This window comes from Fukomys damarensis, unplaced genomic scaffold, assembly GCF_012274545.1.
Source record: "Fukomys damarensis isolate Sample0158 unplaced genomic scaffold, DMR_v1.0_HiC HiC_scaffold_33, whole genome shotgun sequence".
Taxonomy (NCBI): Eukaryota; Metazoa; Chordata; class Mammalia; order Rodentia; family Bathyergidae; genus Fukomys; species Fukomys damarensis.
In genome coordinates this window covers 17,595,182-17,612,365 of record NW_022900945.1, presented here as the reverse complement: position 1 = coordinate 17,612,365, position 17,184 = coordinate 17,595,182, and the positions used below count along the sequence as shown (strand labels likewise).

The following is a 17,184-nucleotide window of genomic DNA, read 5'->3' as shown; positions in this document are numbered from 1 at the left end:
TTAAACCCGGGGCCTTGTGCATGCTAGAGAAACACTTTTCTATTGAGCTGCATCCTGTAGTCAGTATGAATATTTTAACAGACTATCCACAATTTGTATAGAATCACTCATTTATCAGGTTTTATTTGTAAAATTTCTGCATTTCTAGAAAGAAAGACTTGCTCAAGTACGAAAGCAGATTTCACGGGAAGAACATGAAAACCGACACATGGGGAATTACAGGTAACTATACTGCCATTTTTGTGTAGATTGAAGGAGTAGTGAAGGGTCAGAACAGTCATTCCTTAACCTTTCAGGCTTATTTTAAGAATTGTTCTTTCTTTCTGAGAATGTACTTTTTGCTTTGTATTTTTCAAAATAGAAAAGGTAGTCAGAAAATGATTTTAACTTGAAACCTCCTGCTAGCAAGCCTTGGGTGCCTGTTGGAAGTCTTATAACCAGCTGCTCTTTTGTGATTATATTTGCTTGGTATGTGGTATTTTAAGAAAAGAAACAATTCAAGTCTTCTGGTATTGTTCTTGCCAACTCATGGTGGTTACTGTACTTTGCTGTAAACCCAAGTGCTCAAGAATCAGGCAAAATGAAATATTTGAAGGAGCCAGGTATAGAGACATAGACAGGGGTGTGAACAGGGTTGACCTGGAACCCTCACATTATCACCCTTGACAGGATCAGAGGAGGACCCTATAAGTTCCTTGCGTTCCAGGAACCATTGCCTTCTTCCCAGACATTGACCTTGCCTCAGCAAGATGAAGGGAGGTGTGAGGGCAGGCGTAGAGTTCCTTGTCCTACCTGGTAAGATGTTCTTTCCTGGCTGCCGCACTGCCCTACTAGCGAGGAGAACCCATCCCTCTCACCCTCCTCTTCCCCTCTCTCATGTTATTACCCCAAAATAGATGATCATAACTAATGCTCTTCTTTTGGATACTTTGGTAACTACGGTGAGTCAGAACTTTTGCATTGTCCCCTGTCAGTGAACTCCCCCGCCAGAGTTCTGTATTTCCCCACTTTGTCCAACTTCCAGTTTTTCCCACCCCTTTCTGTCAACTAATGCTCATAATGGTATCTTCTGGCGCTGCATTCTTTAATGGTACTTCCCTAGACAAACTTTAATTGTGTAATACATGAAAATTTATGAACTTTCCATAATTATTCATCTTTATTTCTAGCTCCTAGTAAAATAACTATCACGGAAAAAGAGGGCAGTGATTAAAGCAGCTGCCTCAGCTACTGAGCTGTAATAGCTTCTCTCTCTCTCTTTTTAACAAATTGGTTTATCTGATTTTATTGTAGACGAATTTATCCTCCTGAAGATAAAACACTACTTGAAAAGTATGAAAACTTGTTGGCTGTTGCCTTTCAGACCTTTCTTTCAGGGCGAGCAGCTTCTTTCCAGCGAGAGCTGAATAATCCTTTGAAAAAGATGAAGGTGAGAGGGTGAACACTTACATACATGAAAATGAATGACACCAAACAATATGTCTTCAGCGACTATCACCCCTGCTCCTACATGTACATTTTTACTGTTAGGATGCACTTCTGTCTTTTTATTTTAGCAGTTGGTAACATTTCATAACTAAGTGATTTTGTAATTAAGATATTTAACAAAACGAATTTTGGAGTAGTGAATTTTGGTGTGATATCATAATATGACTATTATAATAATATGTTATATTGCATAGATTTATATATGTAACTGGATGAAGAAATTCATTGAGTTAACATAATGGCTTGTGATAATCTCCATGAATTATAACTAACGTTAGTTGCATAGTATTTTTCTTGATACTACATAGAACTGGTATATGAGAGTACGTAATTAAAACAGGCACACTCACATCTCTCCTCCCTCCTTCCCTCACACCCCTCGTTTATCCTAGTGAGAGGTCTGTCAGTTATTTCTTGCAACATGCAAACCACTTTATGTATTTGCTCATTTTTCTGGAGTCTTGGTAGCAACAGTTCTTTTGCTGATCTTGCCTACAGTGAATGATGTCGTTTCATTTATCTGAAAGAAGAATTTCTTGCACTCATCAGGGCTTAGATGCCCAACGTGGCTTCACTGACATCTGGTCTGTCAGATGGGACAGCTGAACACACCTGGTGGTATCTCAGGGTTTCAAGAGTGAACATTTCTTGATGCCAGCAGAATTTCTTTGCCTTGATAGACGTGATTTCTACCCATCTTTGTGAAGCCTTGATGAAAGACCGTAGACCAGAAAGTGCCACTCGTCTCTGTCCACTTAGGAAGAACTTCTCTCTTGTTCCCTTCTCTGGAATTTAATTCCTTTACATTACTTTTTACCAGCTTTCTGATTTTATTTTAGTTTATTTTATTATTTTTTTATTTTTTTGGTACTGGGGATAGAACTCAGGACCTTGTGCTCAATAGGCAACTGGCGGAACCACTGAGCTAAATCCCCGGCCTGAGCTTTCTGATTTAAAAAAACAATTTGGCTGCTTAGTTCATCTGGATTTTTATACCTCTGAGAATGAAAGTACAGTACAGTCTATTGTGATCATTCTTAGAAACAGAACTTTTGAGATTATTTTTAGCTATCTTTTGTTGCTATCCATGGAATTCATTGTAGGATTATTCCTTAATCAAATCTATGGCAAGAGTCTTCTGGTATTTTAATAGCTAATTTCCATTAGGTTTGGATAAAGAGTAACTTATTTCATAAACTAAACTCTATAGCAAGGTTTCTAGTTTTTTCTAAAAATTTTTAAAGAGGATATTGATGTAGAAATCATAAATATAGTTTTGCTATTTTTATAGTTTGAATAAATGACAAAATGAAGTGGTTGACTATGTCCTTTGCAACATACCTGTTACTCTGATTTCTTCAACATCCACTGGGATTTGTGCTTTTGTAATTTTTCTGTTTGACTTCAAAATGACTCTAGAAGAACAGAAGAGATGATTACTAGGACATTTACACTATTATAGCTATAGAATGAAAGCTTTTTATAAAGCTATAAAAATACTCTTGCAATAGTTAAGTTTTCTAAAGTATTTCATTAAATGGGATTCATTAACCAGATAGTATAATTAATTTGCTTCTAAATGAAGCTTCTTTGCCAAGTGTGTATAACTCAGCCTCAAGGCTTGGACAGCCTTGCTTGCCTGGCTCCACTGAGTGATGAGGAATTACCTTGGGTTGCATATAATCTTTAATAGAGTTAACATACATAAGCAACAAAACTTCATTTATTTATATTTTTATTATGACACAGTTATATCCTACCCATCCATAGGTTGCATATTTCTTGTAGGCAATCTTCAGTTCTCTTTCTGGAATTTTAATATTATTTTACATAGTCAGTATAGAAATGTTTAGTGAAATTGTAGTCTGAAGAATTAGAATGAACTTACAAAACTTTTAGTGTGCAATGTGTAATTTATTGGAGTACTGTATTCTAAAATTTTAATAGTATACTGTGATAATGTATGATACATTCAGCTATGCATTTATTTATATTGACAGATTTTGGTGAATATTTCTTCAAGAGAGCTTGCCATGAAGCTTTATTTCACTTTTGATCTGAACAATCTTCACTGAATAGTTTCACATTACTTGCTCATTACTTTATGGAGATTAATGAACTTAGAAACATTCTGGAGTCTGTTAGTGATTATAACTGTATAAATATGTATTGTTGCAGGAGGAAGATATTTTGGATCTTTTGGAACAATGTGAAATTGATGATGAAAAGTTAATGGGAAAAACTTCCAAGCATCGAGGACCAAAGGTGCCATATCTCTGTTATTTTTAGTATCTAAGTAGATGCTACCAAGTATAATTGGTTTTCCCCTTAGTAGCTCTCATTATAAGGATAGTGCTGCTTTCAAGAAATTGTAGGGACTGTGTGTCCAGTGCAGATAGAATTGGAAAGATAGTGTTATTTTTATATACAATAGATTATTTTTATACACAGAATTAGTTTCCTTCATTTTTTGGTTCTCCCATAGTACCTCATGAATCTGAGTGACCTAGAACTGCAGTTGTATCCCTTTTCTAGACTAATTAAATTTTCTTTATACCAAATTAGGCATAATTATCAAAGATACATGTAGCATCAGATATAAGATGAATCATCACTGTAAGGACTCTTATTGGTAGGGAGCCCCATCTTTGCCTAACTAGCAACGGTGATAGGGTGGTAGTAACAATAGGTGGTATTCCTAGGAATAAATTTAAGAAAGCAGCCATGTAGGTGAAAAAGAACAAGTGTTTGTCTTACTTTCATCTGCTCTGTGGTGATAACATCCATATGTTCTTCTGATACATGTCAAAGTCTTTGCTAGTAAAAATGGAAAGAGTTGAATTTGAAAAATCTTGGAAATTTGTTTTCATTCTGTTCCTTTTATTGTACATTGCAGCATTACTAAGTTATCTCTTCATCTTTACAATCATGCTGTTTTGTGTTCTCATGCTTTCCCATGCCTCAGAAATGTATGTACACTAAAACAAATTATTGATTTGTTGCTGGATTAAGTAGAGACCCCCTTACTAATCTAGTTTTAGTGTTGCTTCCTTTGTGAATCCTTTCCTGGCTCTCCCATTTAGTACCTGTGAACAGATCTCCCTTTCCCCTGCTGTACTATAAATAACACTTTTTTAGAGCAGTTATGACAAATAAGTGTTTGCATGTTTGCCTCAGTGTAAGAGTATAAGCTCCTTGAAAGTAGGAAGAATATCTTTTTCTCTGCACTTGTAGCACCTAGTATGGTGTCTGGCAAATCATTAGTTCTAAAAATCCATTAGTAAAATTTGTTGAAAGTGTCCATGAGGACCGTATTGGCTAATGGAACATCTGTAACCTTCAAATCAGGAAATCATATGTCAAATTCTGTAATAGAGCAGCATAAAGAACAAATCAATAGAATATGGATGACTTCATAAAGACATTGGCATTTGAACTGGATATTGAAAAACAAGTAGTACTCCATACGTTTAAGAGAAGTAGAAGGATGTTCAGGACAGAATGAACACTTTTTGAAGGTGAAGATATGGAAGTATTATACTGTGTAGGTTGTTGTAGAAACATGAAATAAGTGGAAGATTTGGAGGGTGGCATGATTCATGACGGGCCTGGTGACAGATATGTGAGTATGTATCTGTGGAGCCCTTGTGTGTCAGACACCATTCTGAATTATGTGCACTGTACTGAGGCACTGCGGAATATGCAGCTGATAACTTCTTTGAAAGAAATATATTTAGAGTACTTGTAAAACATGAATACCTCCAGTGTCATGTCTTCATTTGGAAGATACTTAGGAGTTTCTAAGCTTTGCATACTAACCGGACCTTAGATCATCAGTGGGATACAATGTTCATGGTAGAGAGGCAAATGTGAAAGTCCTGAAATACTCTTATATTGTCTTTTCTTTTATTCATATAAGACATTACTAGAACAAAAGTCTTAACATTTTGGGAGACAAAATTCACATTGCATATTTTTTTCAACTCATTCTAGGAAAGTAGTGGAAATTAAGAATGTATTTGTTGACGTTTAGTCACTTCAAATTACATATGAATTTGATTGTACCTGTAAATACTAAAGTCCACAGTATTTCCAAGCAGCTGAAAGCTGTATAAATGAAATAGAATTTTTTATAGCTTTTAACTTTATGTTTATGAAGGGTCTAAAGTTATCCAGATGTCAAAATACCTTCCTTTTAGGAGGGATGCCCAATCTTGATGTCCAGTTTCTTTATCAGTAGAAGAATAATTGGAGATAATGACAGTTATATAAAACTTGTATTTGTCCTAGGAGAAATAATAACTTTTCAATTATTAGATAATTTAAGAAATATTATTAGCTACATAAATAATAAGTGCTACAAAAATATTAGCAATATTTGTTTTCTTAGGCAGGATGGTAAGTACCTGGATATTTCTTTTATTATTCTTTATGTGCTTATATATATTTTATATAAATCTATTTAATAATAAAGTTGGACATAGAATAAGGTCCACAGTTTGTGTCACAACTCTCTACTAGATTCTGTATTCTAGTTGATAGTTAAGGCCCTAGAGTTTATGCTATTGGGACTTCTAATACTGCTTGAATAGTATTGTGGTCAGAAAGTACTAAATACTTACGACAGAAAGATTCAGTTATCTGTTCCCTTGTGATTCTTTAAAGGGTCAAATAACTCGTTATATAGTCAAGCTCCTTAAGAAACCTTAAAGCTGTTTGCTACATGAAGGAAGGCATTGCTAGCAAGCCTGATTGTGCCACTGTTTCTTCTGGTTATGCTAAACTGCTGCAGAAACACGCTCCCTCTAGAGTTCCTATTCCCCAAGCCTGTCAGAGTGTTGATGATTGTGTTACTGGTAAATGTTTTTATGCATATCTTTTTGAACATTGTTAGTACTCAGTAAATATTAGACCATCAAAAGGAGAACATATGTTTAAACACAAGTTGGTACCTTAGTGTATTAAGTTTCTTTCCTGCTCTGGTTATATTTCATCCTTTGCAAAGGCTGCATCTTCAAGACGATCATGTTTTGGCTTACTCTGTATTCCAGGCATTTCAGTAAAAGCTATTTTTCTATCTTTCATCCTACACTGTTACACTGGAGAATATACCTTCTTTCAGTGAGATCCCATGGTATACAAGGATTTCATTATGGTGTGTGCTAATATCAAAACATTTTGTTTGATTTAGCAGAGAACAAACTGCTAGTATACAACTGTAGGAACTTCTCCCAACAGGAAAAGGAGGCATATGGTGTGTGTAACAAATAGTTTCTTAAAATGCCTGCATTACGGAACTGGCTTATTCTTGTTTATGCACTTTCTTTTTGATGTGAGTCTGTTTCACATCCTTTCTCTTTTATTTCTTCAGCCAGCATCTTTGCAAACATTGATAGAGAGGGATTGGAAACAAATGGAGACAGTGAAACATAATGGCATGGCATTTTTTAACTTTTACAGATTTTTCCTTCTACACAGTACCTATCCTCTAAAAAATTTATACCATACTGATTGATTTTCCCATTATATCACCATGTAAAATGTTGGCAAAGAAAAGCAGTGTTACTCCACTATATCCAGAGTCAGTGTATCAAAGATAGGAATCCTTTGCAAAGAGACATGAGTTGTTCATGACCAGTTTGGAAAGTAGATAATTAAAATGTTTGTGTTTATAACTATCCACTGCAGGGACTAGGAGTAGCTTAGGGGTAGAATACTTAGCACGCACTAGGCCCTGGTTTTAATTCCCAGCACCCAAAACAATCAAATGTACGTTCATTAGAAAATAGGCATGCCAGGAATACTTTGTTTTTTGTTCCATATCGTCTGAGTGGATAGGCTTCGAGTCTGTATTTTAAGGTGTGGACTTCTAGTGGCATCTCAGGCTGTTGTATTCCCTTTCTCTTTGTCCTTCTTCCTCCTTCCTCCTTCTCTCAAACACCCCCCCCCCATTTATTGAGTGACTGAAGGTTAATGGAACAAAGAGTGTATCTCTGAGTCTTACGAGTAACTTATCTGTAAACAGGAAAGCTGATTACGGTTTTAATACTTTTTTGAAAATATTTCCCATCATTTTTGTTATTGTTCATGGATACAGTGGTACCTTGGTTTAGAAGCTTAGTTTGTTTTACAATTTGGGGGAAGATGGTCCTGTTTGTTACCTGATATGGAATTTGCAAGTGGAAGCAAAATTCTGCTGAATGCTTTTGTATGTGAACTGAGTTCTTTGCAAACAGAAGTGTTTATGAACTGAGGCATTACTGTATTCTGGTTCTTATTACAGTAAATAGCATAAATAGCACATTGGGATATTTTCAGCCTTCAGTGAAAAGCAGCAAGCACAAGGGGAAAATTAAAATTAGTAACTGATCATGTTACTAAGTCTTTTAAAAAATTGTCATATTATAATCCATTCCCTTCTATTTTAGCCTCTGTGTTCCATGCCAGAGAGCACTGAGATAATGAAAAGGCAGAAGTACTACAGCAGTGACAGCAGTTATGATAGTAGCAGCAGCTCTTCAGAATCCGAGGAAAATGAGAAAGAAGAATATCAAAATAAGAAAAGAGAAAAGCAAGTTACGTATAAGCTTAAGCAGTCCAGCCACTGCAAATTAATTCAACAATCCAGTAAGTCAGCTCCTTCTAATTTAGTTGATATAAGAAGAATTATGGAATTTAAACTGTTGAACTCAATAAAAGGTCCTTTGGTTAAATGAACCTTTGTCTTGTGTGAGGAGACCTGCATTTGACCCTCCTTCCTTCCCTGACTAGACCTGGGCACATCCCCGAATCCTCTTCAGGTTCTGAAAATAGAAAAGGCTGAATTAAGGATCCATTTTTCTTGTACATTTCATAGCTTTTGTTAAGTTCTAGATTTTTGCATGAATTTTGTAAATGTGCCCATGACTGGTTACCCTTCTTCTTTAAGTCGGTGTGGTCGTCCTCATTCCAGCCTCCCACCATCCACTTTGGCACTACCGTCAACGTTTGAAAATATGTGTGTCTCTCTGGGCATTTAACTTTATTTATTTTTTTTTTTTATTGAGTTTATTGGTACATTTAGGGATACAGTAGTTACATTCATTGTTGGGATCATGTACCTTTACATGGCAAGTCTTGATTCTCATTTTTTTCCCCTTACCTCTGCCCTCCCTTCACCCCCTCCTCCCCTCCCCATCTACAAACACTTTATTTTCATCTTTTCATTCTCTCACATTTTTTTCTTTTCCCTTTTTGTTCTTCCCCTACGTATCACACCTTCCCTACACCTTTAGCTCCTTTCCTCCCATTTCTAAATGTCAGTAATCTTATTAGAATCTTATGCATTGTTGCAGAATATTCACACCAGGGAAACTATTTGGTATTTACACATGTGGGACTTATTTATTTCACTTAGGAGTATATCTTCAATATGTATCCATTTTCCTATGAATGAATCTATTCTCTCGCTCTTTATGGCTGAGTAATATTCCATTTTATAGAAAAACCACATCTTCTTTATCCAGTTTCCAACGGATGGGCAAATAGGTTGTTTCCAAGATTTAGCTATTACAAACTGTGCCGCTATAAACATGGGTGCACATACTTCTCTGTGATATGATTCTTTTAGTTCTCTTGGAAAGATACCCAACAGAGGGATGGCTGGGTCAAATGGAACCTCCAGTCCAAGCTCTTTGAGGTATCTCCATATTGATTTCCATAGTGGTTGCACTAGTCTGCACTCCCTGGGCATTTAACTTTAACGTATCTGTGAGACACACAATTGCAACATAGTTAAATTTTGTTCCCTCCCATTTTCTTGATGGGTGAGTACTTAAATGAGGGCTTTCGGTGTATAGGAAGTATTGAGAGCAGCCACCTCCTGCTCCTCCATCTCCTTTCCTTCCTATCTTTCTATCTTTATTACTTTTCATATCCTCTCTCTTGTCTTTCTCCTGTCTTCCATTTCTTCTTCAATCCCAAATGTTAGTTATTGTGCCTGTGATTCTTTTTTCATCCCCCGATGTCCAAATGTAGCAGTGATGTTTTCCAGGACTCACTGTCTTCTGATCAGTAAGACGTACTTGGAAAACCTTTCTGATGCTATCTTAACCCCACACTTTTATTTACTAAGGTCTCTGATATCCATTCTTAGTGTTCTGCTAAAGGGATCAGTTCAGTAATACAATAAACACAATTGGGAGCCTTTGTGGACTTCCAGCAAGGGTTTATTGTGTAAGCTTCCCTGATGACATGTCTGTTTCAAAACTGGTCTTCTATGCCTGTGGAAAAATACATGCAGAACTAATAAATTAAACTTTTAGAGGGATGATTTATTCCTTTGCTTCCAAATTATTCCACAAAGAGGCATGGTATTACTGTTCCCCTTTTTGAGGGGTTGTGTATTTGGAGGGGAAATAATTTATTATGTTCCATTTATTTTATTTACTCATTCAAGAGATCCTTACTGAGCACCTGTTCAAGGGTTTGTAAGCTATTTTACTTCTTTTTTTAAAAGGATCCTTTAAGTACTTTCAATGTGTCTCATTCTAAGTATGGCTCTAGTTTGGTTTTGGAAGTTGACATTTACTTTCTGAATTTTGCCCTTTTAAAAATTGCTCTCCTATTATCTGACATGTCTCTCTAATAGCGTGAACTGTACAGAAAAACAGAAAGAAGAATAGTACAGAAAGCAATCACTAAACTTCTTATAGTTCTGAAATGGTTCTTTGTTTTCTGATCAGTAGGTTGATAAGATCAGACAATAATGTATTGAATATTTTAAAAAGTTTTAAGTATGAATTTTCATTTTAAAGTTAGGCTAACTCAATTACATTGTTTTCCGTACTTGTATCTTCTTTTATGTGCATTAGGAATTACACTTAGGGTTTTGTCTTATTTTATGTTCTTTTTTTAATCTTACACTAAGGGGCATCATTGCCACAAATTACCCGTGAGTTTATCACCAAAGTTATGCTGATGACCAAGGACAAAAGTCCATTATTTGCACTTCCTTCTGCAGATAGTTAACATGGGAAATTCAGCCTTCAAAGAGATACATTTGGTTTGATATAAGGCAGTCATATAAAAACCTATATAAAATTATTTTCTCATGTATTTGATGGCTGGAAATTATAATCACTTTTGTTGTTTGCTAACCAAGTTAAATATCATGAATGTGTTCAGCTACTTTAGCTATTCTGTCTGAATTTTAGTTGTATGCAAGTGAAAAAAATGGAGATCTAGGACGATTCAATAGAAAGGATATTTTCTTTCCACCCTTTGATCAGGTTATATACAGCCCAACCAGCACCTTAGGCCCTCATAGGGAACTGGACTGCAGTGTAGTGAGTAGCAGATGATATGGGCACTTGCTTAGTAGAAGCTTGACTTTCGTGTTATACTAAATATATGCAGTTCTTTGCAAAAACAACAAAAATGTGGACTGTCAGTGGTACTTCATCACATAGCCCTTTCCTGCAAGCAGTTATTTCTTCAAAAGGTGGTGTGATCATCAGATTCTGAAAGAAGTTAATATTATGCAACAGACATGGTTTTAATCTTCTATAACTTGAATGAGTATGCTTTTTAATAGTCTCCCAAACCTAAAATGACAATTACGCCTGTTGTTTATTCAAAATATCTTGTAGAAATACATTCCTAAATGTTTATTTCCACTACCTTCATCCATGTTTAATTTTTTCAGCAGCTAATGAGAACTATTTGGATATTCAGTCTGACTTCATGTGAGTTTTATTAAATTATTTAAGTAGTGAAGATTTATATAATCCGTAGTAGACAGACTGTAGCACTGAGGTTATGTAGAACTTGTGAACAACAAAACACTTATATTATCGAGTGACAGTCTATTTTTCTGTCAGGATTCACAGTTTATTTGCAACAGTTGGTTCCTTCTCTTAAATGTACTCAGTGTGCTTTGAGGAAGATATCTTCTTGTTTTCCTAGGAATTTGTTCTGATAACATTCCTATTCATATTTTTGTGTCTTTTCTTACGTCTTTTAAATCTGTCTGTGTGCGTGTGTGTGTATTTGTCTGTCTTGTGGAGATGGGATTTTTTATGTTTGTGAATAAAAAGACTGTTAAGTGCTACTCTTGCCATAGGAAATTATTTATTTAGACTTCATTAGGATAAGTTTTATATTTTCCCTCCCTCTGTCTGTCCTTCTCTCCCTCGCTCTCTCCTTCCCTTCTTTTCTTTTCATGGTTCCCAAATTCTCTAACTTACCTATTTGCCCTGGGTACTCTCTGAAATCGTTTTGTACCATGAATCTTTCTGTAAAATAGTCTGTAACTTAACACTGATTCTAATGCATGGCCAGTCTGCACGAAGTACAGTGGATGACATCATGGAATTAGGTAAGGATTTAGGCCTGAGGTTGGCCAGTGTATCTCTTTGTGACTTTGAGAAAAGTTTTGGGTTTTTTGTTTGTTTGTTTTTTTGTTTTGTTTTGTTTTGTTTTTCCCTAAATTCTGGGCAATGGTAATCTCTCCTTTGGAGGGTTTCTGTGAGGACTAAGAAAAGAAGGGTGAATATGGCATGGTGCCCAATCACAGTGGTTGCTCCATAAATATTAATTTTTCTTCTTTTTTAATGTCATGCTTTGAGAACATAACGGTAGAGTGCCACTTATAGTTATTGTTCCCACAGTATCTGCTATTTGTACATCTGAGGGGTTCTGAGCAGGTTTACCATTTACATTGAAGTACTGACCCTAAACTTACCTTCTCATGAAGATAGGTATGATTCCACATTTATTGCCCCTCGGCTGCCACCTGGTCTAGTCTTTAGTTTATATAGTTCCAATACAGGGGAACTTCCAGCAGTACTACTGTACTATCCCTCTGCTCCATTGTCATTAGGTTCCATGAGGCGTTCAGTCAGTTGCCCTCGGTCCATTTCTGCTCACTCACCTTTCGGCGGAGACACTCGCCCCTTTTCTGCTCAACACATGATACCAGTATCACGGCCAATGTCCGTATCTCGGTCACATTCCTTAAACCGGGCTTCCTCCTACACAAGACAGCTGCTTCACAGCAACGATACCAGCTCTTCCAACTCTCAGGTGGTAAGTCATCTGGCGTGCTGTTTTAGGATCTCAGAAAACATTATACTCACAATCTTTGTTGGTGAAGGTGATCAGCTAGGAAAACAGATTGAACCTCAGATCTTTTTTACAGTTCAATTCATGGCCTACTGAAATTTGGATTATTTATCTATATTATGCTTCAGTTTGGTTTGGACTCCTGAAAGGCAGACTTCACTATGTCACAGAACTCGATGAAAGACACTAGAATAGCATTATTTTATTTTCCATTTGCTTCTGTAGTAGGATAAAATTGTTAAAAATCATCTGACTAAATGTATGATTTTAGGAATATCTTATATTGTCTATAAATTTGTTGTATGGAAAATTTTATATAATGAGGCTATTAATGGATTAAAATTGATAAATTATCCTTAGAGATCTGAAATATACTGCTGTTTATAATGTTTTCTATACTTTAACATATTCTGTCTTTAGAATGGTTTCCATAAATTTAGAATTGAAGAAATCGGTGATTTTGCGAGTAACTTCACATAGACCAAGGATTCATTTGATTTGTGTATTTATTTAATCTTGGTATTTCCAAAGGACAGAATTAGGAAAGATAGGTGGATGAATTTTACTTGGCAACAACTGCTTTTGTTTTTCTAATGAAGAAGAATTGCCTAAGGTATATGTAGCAAGAAAAACTGATGAAATTCTTTTTAAACATTTATGGTTTTATTTTGTTATTTTAAGTGAATAAAATACAACCATTTGGAAGTTTGAATAACACCCATGGGATTTATATCCATTTAGTGTTAATATTTCATAAATGTAAAATAATTATTTTCTTCTTTTTAAATTTTTTTCAATTAAAACTGCATCATTTTTACCTAGAAATATCTTTCAGATTATACTGGCACAATGAACTAAGACCCCCTCCAAATATCTGTATTCTTTCAAATTTAAGAGTGAGTCTTTCCGGCAACTGAAAACCAAAGAACAAGAAGATGCTTTAACAAGTCAGACCTTATTTGTTCTCAAGGACATGAAGATCCGGTTTCCAGGAAAATCAGATGCAGAATCAGAACTTCTGATAGAGGATGTGAGTACTTATTGCTTAGTATATGCCAAGAAGTCTGTTTTTTCTTCTTGAAATGTTAAAATGTATTTCCTGATGGCTTTATCTAAAAAATATAGCACACTTACTTGATATTCTTTCCAAATACCAAAAGCTTTATAAAATAACAAAGATTTATTTTAATTACTGTGATTCATGAACAGTGAGATCTCACTGATAATCATTAATGTGGAATACCTTTAAGTATAAAGTGATATTTTAATGGTATGACTGCTTCACTGAATGAGAATAATGTTAAAATTGTTCTTATATTAAAGAAATGATCAAGGTACACCTGCTTCTATAAAAAAATAAGAGGAATGAAATGTAATAGAAATGGGTTTCTGCCATAAACTGTCTACAGAATTCGAATGTGAACACTTGAATGTCACCTTTTTGGTGACTTTTGGAGTGAGATGCTGCACTGGTTTTCTTCTTGTCTACACATTTGCACCACCCAGTGGAATGTTCTAAAACCACAAGTCTGGGCTCTACTTCACAAAGAAGTCCAAAGATTTTTTTTGATGAAATGTTTTTGATGAAAGAGAATTTCTTCACTCAAGCTTGTATGTTTTCGTCCAGACAACTTTTTCAAATACTCATTCTTCGATAATTCTTTAGTAACAGAAAGTTATTCCTGGATTCCCTGGATTTTTTTTCTAGAGGAGAAGTCACCATGTAGTGGTCAGCTGTAGGATAAAAATCACAGACAGGCACTTCTTAGTTTAATATTACTTTAGGCCTTTAGGAAATACGCAAATCTGTGCCGTGGGTCTCCAGCCTGGCTGCCACCACCCAGTGTCCATCAGGCCTAGTTCTTCTCCCCAGGATGTGGAGCTCGGTAGTAAGATGTTTGCCTAGGAACCACTGCACCTTATAAAGAGCAAGGAGGAGGATATATGACAGTAGTGGGATGGAATTGGGAGTCCCGGGGACAGGGAAGGGCAAAGGACGTGGTCCTGGCCAGGCACCAGAATCAGGCACTGTTGGACCCTTGATCTAGTGAGAATTTCACGGGCTTACAGAGACTGGAACCTGTGACAGTGGGAGTAGGGGAGACTTAGAGCAGCACCAGCAAAGCTCTCTCCTGCTGGTTCCCAAATGCTCGTGAAATGTCAGGATGGTGAGATACCCTAGAAGATGCTAAAGAGCTGGGACATGTGGTCACCGGGGAAGGAAAAAACTCCAGCTCAGTGCTGCAGAAGCTCTTTCCTTCTGGATCCTAGAAGCCTCAGAAATAATGGGTCAGATAGAAAATCAGCAAGCAGGAATATACTGGAGGCATCCAAGAGAGTACAGAGGGCTGAGAAAAGCCCCCGTGCTCAAAGAGCACTGCCTCAGTCCCACCCCCTGAATCCACTGAAATTGCAGATGGAGCAAGGTTTGGCCAAAAAGAGGCCTAGCTGTAAACTGTGAGTGCTGGACTCAAAGCGTTGGGGTGGAGAGAATGGCAAACAGAGAATGGTAGGAGGACAAGGAGCCAAGAACTGTGGGCTGAAGATATAGAAGATACAGAGCTGGGGTGAGCATCCTGCCAGCATCCTGAGAACTCCAGAGGCTCCTGAGCATGGTGACCCTGAAGACAACAGCACAGATGAGCTGCCACTGCTCAGTGTCCACCAGGCCTCAACAAAAAAGCAGGACAATTATTTTCTTCCTTTTTCTCAAGACCAGTTTTTACATTAAGAATGGCCTTTTAAATATATATGCACATGGGTATGGTAAGCATATACATTTTCTGCTGGTATATCTAACCTTGCATGGCTGTCAGTTCAACAACTGGATACAGTTTTCCTAATTCTTTCACCTCACATTTATATTCTCTTCCTTCTTTATTTTCCCTACCTACCTTCTTCCGTCTCTTGCTCCTCCCGAAGAGTTTTTTTCTTATTCGTTTTTTCCTTTTCCTCTCTCTTATAATAGGATCAGTAAGATTTCATCTTTTCTAGTATATTGTACTTAATTACTCTCCCTGTCTTTCTCTGGGATAGCAAAATAGTAGAGATCTCCTAAAATGAGTTCATAATTACCTGATACAATATAGAGCTGGCTTCTCAATAGTTGACCCTGCTGGTAGTTACTCTTTCCTCTCTAAAGAGTGTTTGGAGTTTCTATTATACAGAGCAGACTAAGGAGAAACTCACTTGGAGATAACCCCACAACTGCACACATGTCAGAAAGAGAAAGCAGCTCACCAAAAAGTTTCCACATAACAGTGGAGAAGACATTATTTCTTCCTGTTTAATACACTTTTGCATAGGAAGCACAACTACAATGAGAAAAGTAGACATGATATCTACCAAAACTTCTAACTTCCCAAAAGCTGATTCTACAGACACTGAAGTGGATGCAGTTACAAGTAATTGAAGTCCTAATAGTTAAAAACGGTCAAACAGAAGATAAGCAACTAAATGAATCAATTACTAATATGATTAATAAGCTTTAAAAAGAGACAAATAATTAGATAAATAAAAGGAACACACTGTAGGACAGTGCCACAGAGGGCTGTTTGTATCATTGAAAGCTCACTTTGCCATCACTTCTGTAGGATGTGAATGATCACTTCAATTAAAAGTCAGATATAATGAGAAAAAAATCAAGCAGAAATTCTGGAAATTAAGTATTCAATTGAAAGTCTTTGCAGTAGATTAGCCAGAAGAATGCATAGAAGGACTTGAAGACAAGGTATATGTAATAGAACATTCATTCTGTAATGAGACAGCAAGATTAATGAAAAGATTATATAAAATCTCCTTGATAACACTGAAAGAACAACCTTAGAGATAATTGACAATAAGGGGTTGAACTAGAGGATAATGGGGTAAAATTTATTCAGTCAAATCATTGTAAAATTTTTCCAAATATAGGGAATGAGATGGATACCCTAATAAAAGAGGCACTTAGAACCCCAAATACACATCAGAAAAGAACCCCTCTAGCTGGGCATAGTGGCACATGCCTATAATCCCAGCACTTGGAAGGCTGAGGCAGGAATATTGCCATGAGTTCCAGGCCAGCCTGAACGAATAGGGAGACCCTGTCTCAAAAAAAAAAAAAAAAGAAAAAAAGAGCCCCTCTGTGACACACCATAGTCAAAATGCCAGAACCTCAGGATAGAGAATCCTAAAAACTTTTAGAAGTACCAAATCACCTCTCAGGGCAAACCTATGATAGTAATAGATTCCTCAGGAGAGCTTAGAGTGAAATTCTTCAAGCTGTTAAAGAAAATAAATGCCAAAACCATATTACAAAAGTATCTTTCAAAATAAAAAGAAATAAAGACCTTCCATAATAACCAAAAATTAATTTATGGCCACCAAGCCAGAACTCTAATGAATTCTAAATGAAGTAAAGGACAGAGGAAAAAATAAATCTACCGAGAGAGTAAACAAATACAACATCCATCAGGCCAAAGGAAAGAAAAAAAATCTTACTTGAGAGAGTAAACAGAAGCAAAATAAAAAACAAGAAGGAATCACATACTAGAAAAACAATATAGTGACAGGAATCAATATCCATCTCTCTCTCTCTTGATATATATATATATA

At 36.2% G+C, this 17,184-nt stretch overlaps 1 protein-coding gene across 3 annotated transcripts in view; it reads left to right on the top strand.

Moving 5' to 3' along the window:
- Nucleotides 1-17,184, top strand: part of Ttll7 (tubulin tyrosine ligase like 7) — a 132,898-nt gene that overhangs the window by 80,611 nt on the left and 35,103 nt on the right. For 2 of the 3 annotated variants that reach the window (XM_010613737.2, XM_010613736.2), the window contains exons 12-17: nucleotides 149-222; nucleotides 1,294-1,429; nucleotides 3,667-3,753; nucleotides 7,917-8,115; nucleotides 12,350-12,555; nucleotides 13,487-13,621. In XM_010613737.2, coding sequence (XP_010612039.1) covers nucleotides 149-222; nucleotides 1,294-1,429; nucleotides 3,667-3,753; nucleotides 7,917-8,115; nucleotides 12,350-12,555; nucleotides 13,487-13,621 — 837 coding nt within the window. The other variant, XM_010613739.2, reaches the window with a different exon arrangement.